Source organism: Triticum aestivum, chromosome 4B, assembly GCF_018294505.1.
Source record: "Triticum aestivum cultivar Chinese Spring chromosome 4B, IWGSC CS RefSeq v2.1, whole genome shotgun sequence".
Taxonomy (NCBI): Eukaryota; Viridiplantae; Streptophyta; class Magnoliopsida; order Poales; family Poaceae; genus Triticum; species Triticum aestivum.
The window spans coordinates 109,054,958-109,062,603 of NC_057804.1; the positions used below are offsets into that span (position 1 = coordinate 109,054,958).

The window sequence follows — 7,646 nt, forward strand, 5'->3', positions numbered from 1 at the left end:
ATCTCATATGAACAAAACCCACAATCTACTTCCATACCTACGTTTTATTTTACTGTTGCCCCCGTTACAACTATTACTACTGTCGCACTGTGTTACTATATTATGCAATCTTGTTACTCTTACTGTCACTATATCATTACTGCTACCATATTACTTCTCTAATAGTAATAAATTATTGGAAGCAAGTTATCTATTCAGGTGCAAGTCATCCACCATTTTCTTTATAAAAAACATTGCATTTTCCCTACGAGATAGAAAAAGAACTCTGGGCCTTTAAATGCAAAGACGACGAAATATTTGACCAGAGTGGTGATAGAAATTGCAGCTCCTTGCCCGGTTGCCCCCACCACACCAGAGCGCGGAGGCCACGCAAAGTAAACTTGACCACTTCCTCTCCTAACCCTCTCCACCCCTTCTCTTGCTCTCTCCAGCGCCGCCCCATTTCCGGGAAGCTCGCCCGTCTGCCATGGAAGACGCAGAAGAAAATTCCATGTAAGTTCCTCCGATTTTCTTCCATAACATTTCTCTCCTCGCAGCATATATAAGTACTTCCCGGCGCACTCCGCGCACAAAAGCTTGGCCGCTTTAGCTTCTCCCAATCGCGCCCTGATTTGGTGGTAAAAAAGGAGAGGAATTTGGGAGAGATGTATAGAGGAGCTGAAAATGCGTGTGCGCTTTGAAGGTTCGAGACCAGCCATGTCCTCGGCGCGCTGCTGGCCTCCTCGCCGCTGCTGGCGCGCGCCTGGGACCGGTGCGCGGCCGCCGCCGCGATGGGCCCCGCCTCCTCCGGGTTCGCGCACGGCGACGGCGGCGGGGACGGGGGGGCGGTGTACGTGGCCTTCTCCGGCCTGCAGGCCGCGCTGTCGGTTGCCCGCCCGGCGGTGGCGAGCGGCGCCGACGTCTTCGCGCCGGTCGTCCTCGGCGGCGACGCGGCCGGGGCGCGGGCCTTCCCGCAGCTGGCGGCCGCCGAGCCGGACGCAGCCGCCGCCAGGGAGCGTGTCGCCGTGCAGGCGCTGGCTCTGCGGTGCTTCTTGAAATTGTGCGGCTCCCCTGAGTTCCAGGTAAATTAGTCAATCAATTAGCTGAGAATTTCTCATCAATCAGCATTTAATCGGATGTTTATCTCCTGGATTTCTCAGCTTAATCATTTTGCCTTGTGATTGTTAGCGTGATGATCTGATATTTTTTTGGTTGTGGTCCTTTGGGCCAAGTTATGGTGATGTTGATGCGCCTGTCTTTAGTTGGTTGGTATGTCCTTGTGTTCACACTTAAAAGACTTCAGACTTCAGACATCAGTAGTAGATGAGATAATGTACTTGATTACATTATGACAGTGTCAATTATTTGAGATCTCACTTGATAATAACTTAACAGCTTAACTGGGACAATAAATTTAATAACACTGTGGCTTGTGGAATAATGAAACAAAAATAAAATCATTTGTTAGAAAGTAAACCAAATCTAAAGGTTGCCTATGAGTATTGCCGTTGACTTAACCTTTGTTTATTGTACTGCCGTCTGAAATTGATTTTGCGTTGCGCAAGACTAGTTCAGTGCATATCTTCTTCTTTCTGTGTGATTTTTTTAGGATCAATTTGGTGCCTCTGACATAGAGTTTGTAAGTTCATCGAAAAGATCCAACTCTATCAATTGGCGGCCAGCTTAAGATGCTGTGCGCCTGTCCACTTTATGTCACTGCAAACAAAAAGTACGGCACAGATGGCGCATTACACATCACCCAACCAAGTCTGAATGCTAGTATTGCTATTTTGTTGTCACTTGCATGCAAGGAATTTTTGTGTGACCCACGGGCAACAGATGAGGATGATTGAGATCAGCATGGAAGTATACCATACGGTTTTATTTGGAACGCATGAATTTGCTGGGAATTACTCCGTCCGTCCCATAATATAAGAGTGTTTTTTACACTAGTGACACTCTTATATTATGGGACGGAGGGAGTATGCAGTAATTTCACATGAAGTGGATGCAACAACTGCATTCCCATTAAAATCGGGGGAAATGTCCGTGTTCTGGATGAGGGCTGCATCTAGAGCATTTATGAAATTCAGTGGTCCATGAAGAATAATAGTGCATAGTTTACTGTCACCAGAGTACATGCTGATTTTGATGAGATATACTCTTCATGTGCGTTCCAGATGTAAACAACTTTTTTGGATTTGGTTATGGTTAGTATCATTTTACTCGGTCAGCAGGCATACGACCTTAATTGTTTCTTGACAAGTTCAGTAATGCTTCAAAGATCTTCACCTGTCTTCATCTGGTACTATAATTCTCGTATCTTTCTTGCTATTCTAAATAAAATTTGTGGCCTGTTTCTTATTTATGAATCAATCTGGATGTTTATATTCTCCTTGATCTTTCTCCTGAAAATAGTATTTGCTATTTGCAGTTATGCATCAGAATTTTTTTTCTAGCTCAGTATTTTAGTGTTTTGATGTTTTTTCACTGCTGAAAATGGTTTCTTACTCATTCAATACAGATGCTACTAAATCAGATCCGGGGCAAGGCGGTGGTGTTCACCGGCCACTCGCTCGGTGGAGCCATCGCCGCTCTTGCGGCGCTGCACTACCTTTGTATCTCATCGTTAAGCTCATCATGCAGTCCGTCTCCTGTGCTGTGTGTCACATTCGGGAGCCCACTGCTCGGCAACGAGGCCCTGTCCAGGGCCATCCTGCGAGAGCGGTGGGGCGGCAACTTCTGTAATGTCGTCTCACAGCACGACGTCGTCCCGAGGCTCCTCTTCTGCCCCCTAGACGCTGTCCCAGTGCGCGTCATCATTGGTATGCAGCTACAGCAATGGCCAGGACACACTCACAACACGGGTGTAATGACCATTCGTGTTGTGGATGCCGATCAGGAGGGGCTGCGTCAACTTATACAGGCGCATGTCCGCACGGTGGCCATGGAGCAGAAGCTCGTGGACCCAGAGTCGCGAGGTGGTAGCCCTTATCGTCCGTTCGGGGCCTACGTGTTGTGCTCGCCGGAAGGTGCAGTGTGTGTTGACAACTCAACAGCGGCAGTCCAGATGCTCTATGCCACATTTGCCGCTTGCTACGCGAGGGGCGACACATCATCCCTGGAGGCTGCACACTCTTGCTACGGCGATCTTGTGCTGAAAATGCCACAGAACTTGCTCCTCAAGCGGCGCCCGCATGGCATGGACGTGTTGGCATCCATGTCCAACTCCAACTACGATGCTGGCATCTCCCTAGCGATGGAGGCCTCCGGCATTGGCAGCGAGGCAACGGAGGCCACAACAGCGCGATACTGGCTGAAGGCTTCTAGGCGGGCGGGCCGCAGCCCAAGCCTGAACTGCGCGGGGCTCTCAACACGGCTGGGGCGGATCACTCCATGCCGGGCACAGATCGAGTGGTACAAGGCATCATTCGACGCCGACATAGGGTACTACGACGCATTCAAGCAACAGAGGTCACCAAAGAAGTTCGGCAAGGCCAACATTTATCGCCTCAAGCTGGGCCAGTTTTGGGATGGGGTCCTCACAATGCTTGACAACAGCCAGCTGCCGCACGACTTCCATCGCCGGGCCAAGTGGGTGAACGCCGCCCGGTTCTACCAGCTCCTCGTCGAGCCACTGGACATAGCAGACTATCACCGCAACAACCTCCACAAGACCAGAGGCGGCTACATCACCCATGGTCGTGACAGAAGGTATGTTCGAGCTGCAAACACCATTGTTCATACTTAGTCAGTGAGCTCACAGAGCATCCATACTCCACAGGTATGAGCTGTTTGACAAGTGGTGGAAGGAGAAGGGCGACTTCAGTGGCACTAGCACCGGCGACACGTCGGTCACAGCGACAGCAAGGAGCAAGTACGCTGGCCTGACTCAGGATCCATGCTTCTGGGCGAGGGTGGAGGAGGCGTGGGATCAGACTGAAAGTGCCCAGGCCGAGTACGACGTGGCGATGCTGGCAATGAAGCTTGGGAGGCTGCGGGAGTTCGAGCGGTACGCCAGGGAGCTGGTGGAGAGCAAGGAGGTGTCGATCGACGTCCTTGCGCCGCAATCGAGCTACACCCGCTGGGTGGAGGAGTGGAAGAAGCTCTTGCTCAGAGACGAAGCCAGAACAGCGTCGTTGTTTTAGTTCTGATGATGAATTAGCTGGAACGGCTCAAGAATTTTATTTTTATTTTCTTGCCCCTAGTTTTAGGTAACTTAGTATAACCCTCGTATAGGCGGTTGTAAATACGCATAGGCTTGCAGACCGCAGAGGCACTGCATTATGTTGTTGTATCAGTTCTTGCATCTTGCATCTTGATGCTGATTTATTCAGTTGTTTCTTCTTCAAGGCCAACGTTACTCTGCATTATTGAGCATCAGGGTGGTATAGTTTCCCTGTATGATCAGCGTCTGATATCAAACTTTACATGATACCGTGATACCGCGTCTCAAAATTCAAATTTGCAAGTTTTCAAAAATTCCAAAGAAAAAATGAATGTTAGCAACATGCGTCAACTTTTCAGAATTTTTAAGAACTGACATGCATTCTAGATCAAGCAAACTGTGTGAGACGAGTCTTTCGAATTGAAATGTGACATTTTTTGCAACGAATTCATGATGCTTCAGTATTCTAGATCATCAAAATCTTCAACGCCACCCACTCCACTGACGGAATCTCTCAGCCGCTACTGAATAGCTTAAGGGAAATTATAGGATATCTACTCAGGAAGAAGGATTTTTTTTAGTAAACGCTGTCAAAACTTACAGACTACAACATTCTGAATCAAATGACATTCTGAAGAACATATCTGATTGACAACGGAGCGATTCAGCGATCATCAGCCACTGCGCTGCTTGTAGTAAGCTAGCACTGATCTGCATATGTCAGGAACAAATTCATATCAGCCCCGAGGGAAATGCCATGTCGCCGGCGCCTCCTCGCCTTTGCACGATCCTCTAGGAAGCGGAGAGCGGACCGACTCATCACTCATGTCGAATATTGCGTACGAGCTCGGCGCGCTCGGCGCGTGCTTCCAGTACCACTGGCAATGGCCGTCATCCAGGAAGAAGATGCAGTTCCCCTTCAGATTGTACTGGGGCGCACAGACAGACTTGGAGCATCTCGGCCCAAGAAACAGCACCTGGTCGTCCCCCCACGCTCCTCCTCTCAACCCACTGCGACGACTGAAAGTCTGCCTCACACACCTCGAATTCAAACCGTACTGCCCTGATCTCGAACCCGGTGTGGTTGTCCTCAGGTGGCTTGCCATAGATTGTCCCACGGACCAGCAGCAGGGCGCCATGAGATTCAACCAGGTATTGGTCGAATACAAGGAGGCCACCCGGGAACTGCCTGAAGGGCCAGGGAGGACCCTTGATGATGCGCTCGATCCGGGAAATGAATAGGCTGCCATTGTCACTGTCCTCTTCGACATCGATAACGCAAAGGTTCCTCCATCCATCAACCGTGAGCAACTTGCCTCCATGGAGAATTATGTCAAAGGACCTGTCGTAGCCAAGCGCACTTACAAACCATAGGTTACCTCCCGGTCGGCACACCGCAAGAGTGCGGAGATCCCCGATGTCAACGATGGCAGCAACAAGGAGCACTGAGCACACGATTACCTTGTATATTGACATGGTTACATCCACGTCCAGACAAATGTAGCACATGCTGTGACCATTGATAACTTCGTCAGGCTCCTCGATGCGGTCGTACATGTCTAGGTCAGGGAGCTTCAAGGTGACCTTAGAGAAGGTGTCTACGAGGTAGCAGATGTCGTCACGTGCAAAGACAAGCCACTCACCGCAGGAACTGTGGAATTCGACACCGTTGGGGATCAGGAAGGATTCACTGTGGGGTAAGGTGAAGAAGGTTCCACCAGGGAGTATGAACCAGGGCAAAGGCGGGGGCAGCTGATGCTGCCTTGCGCAGGCGCGCCAATCGCGGCATACAGCTGCGAAACGGACACGGTCAGAGTGGGCATGGAGGCGGAGGAGGACCAGGGCAGCAAGCTCTGGTGGTATGTCAGACCATGATCGCTGGTACCTTGCCATGCTGCTGCCAGGAATCTGCTTCAGAACAACAAAGAGGGGGCTTTTAACAGGGAGTCATATTGTACCATTGCAAACTGAATCACAGTAATCTGGATTAGACAGTATAAAACATCAAGAATAGGTGATTAGATGTGCTCCAGTGCTATGTGGGTGAAATCACTAATTTAGTGCCTCTCTGTTTCCAAGTGTGAAGCGCATTTTCACTGTCCAGCTTTGAACTTCAACCTAAATTTTCCATTTATTGTTATTCTAGTGGTTATGTGATCACGATCATAAGAAAGTGTTTAATCCAATGGTGCCAATTTCCTGTAATATAACTCACCTATTATCATATTAGTTATTGGTCAAAGATTGAACTAGTAAAGAATCAGAGGGAATATTACTTCTAAATTGAGGAGGCTTTATGTCCATTTTGTGCAGTTCTTATATAATCGCTCTTCTCTGCTAATTACTGAATGAGATTCAATTTATTTTTCTCCTTCACTCTTTGCTCTTTCCAACCCAAGAATACAAACACGATTGTCAATAGGATTCTCCTTTTCTGCCTAATAAGGAAAGTTGTTGTCATTGAATTCTCCAAGAATAGTTACAGTCCGTCTGTTCCACCCGTTAATCTGGGATCAAATCAAACCCTAGGTGGCAGCAAAACGAGCTGCAGCATTATGACGGCGCTAAATTAACCGGCCAGAGAAAACTATCCTGGTCTGCCGGAGAAAAATATGTCGATTTGGCATTACCTCTAGGTTCCTCGACGGCGACGTGCCTCCGTCACCGCCGATCTAGGCGCCGCCGATGCGCGCGTGCCGGCGTGCGGTTGTCTGCTCTCTTTTTCGTGCGGTTGTCTGTTTTATTTTTATTTTTTGAGGGTGTGTGCGGTTGTCTGTTTTTTTTTTTTTTGAGAAAGTGTGCGGTTGTCTGTTGTGTGAAAGGCTTCAGCAAATGGGCTGTGGAAGCGGAATTAGGCCTGTGCGGTGTGTGCTGGGCTGGAGGTATCGTGTTGTCATATTACCCGAGTATGATAAAGCCACCTAAAAAAACGAGTATGATAAAGTCGGTTCCCCTGAATAAAGATATGATAAAGTCTGATATTTTGCTCAAAAAAGAGGGTGGGGTGGTGCCTCAAAAAAAAAGGCTAAAATAAGTCTGATATTTACCCTAAAAGAAACAAGGAAAATGTTAACTGGCGAACATTCGTCGGGGGAGGCCCGAGCGAATGCCCCCGGGCGAATGCCGGCACGGCCGTGTGATCGGAATCAAACGATTGGCATTAAAAAGAAAGAATACACTGTGTTCGTTGGCAATTATTCCCTATACATGCCAATTTTTTCTTTCATACTCCGTGCATGACAAGTCCTTAACAGACACATGGCATTTTTAATTGTTTTGGCATGGCTACTCGGGCGTTCACTGGCAACTTTGCTCCCATTGAATATTCCCCAGATTTTCATGTTCAAGAAACAAATAAGTCTGATATAGCAAATTTAACTCTATCCCAATAAAGCTTGCCAGAATTAAATATATAAAACTCCAAAAAATCATTAAATTCAAGCTTAACTACCACTCGAAAATCACGATTCACGCACTATCCTTGCTAAATTCTCTCATA

The 7,646-nt window shown here is 48.2% G+C and overlaps 2 protein-coding genes across 2 annotated transcripts; one reads left to right on the forward strand and one right to left on the reverse strand.

Moving 5' to 3' along the window:
* Positions 1 to 315: 315 nt before the first annotated feature.
* Positions 316 to 4,331, forward strand: LOC123091320 (lipase-like PAD4). The gene is made up of 4 exons (XM_044512804.1): positions 316 to 492; positions 683 to 1,061; positions 2,504 to 3,693; positions 3,764 to 4,331. The coding sequence occupies exons 1-4, from the start codon at positions 467 to 469 to the stop codon at positions 4,125 to 4,127; spliced, it is 1,959 nt and encodes a 652-aa protein (XP_044368739.1). The 5' UTR covers positions 316 to 466; the 3' UTR covers positions 4,128 to 4,331.
* A 229-nt stretch (positions 4,332 to 4,560) lies between these two features.
* On the reverse strand, positions 4,561 to 6,908 carry LOC123091322 (uncharacterized). Its single transcript, XM_044512805.1, has 2 exons — positions 6,778 to 6,908; positions 4,561 to 6,055 (listed from the first exon to the last, which is right to left on the reverse strand). Exon 2 carries the CDS (start codon positions 6,038 to 6,040, stop codon positions 5,039 to 5,041), a length of 1,002 nt encoding a protein of 333 aa, XP_044368740.1. The 5' UTR covers positions 6,041 to 6,055; positions 6,778 to 6,908; the 3' UTR covers positions 4,561 to 5,038.
* Between the last annotated feature and the right edge of the window lie 738 nt (positions 6,909 to 7,646).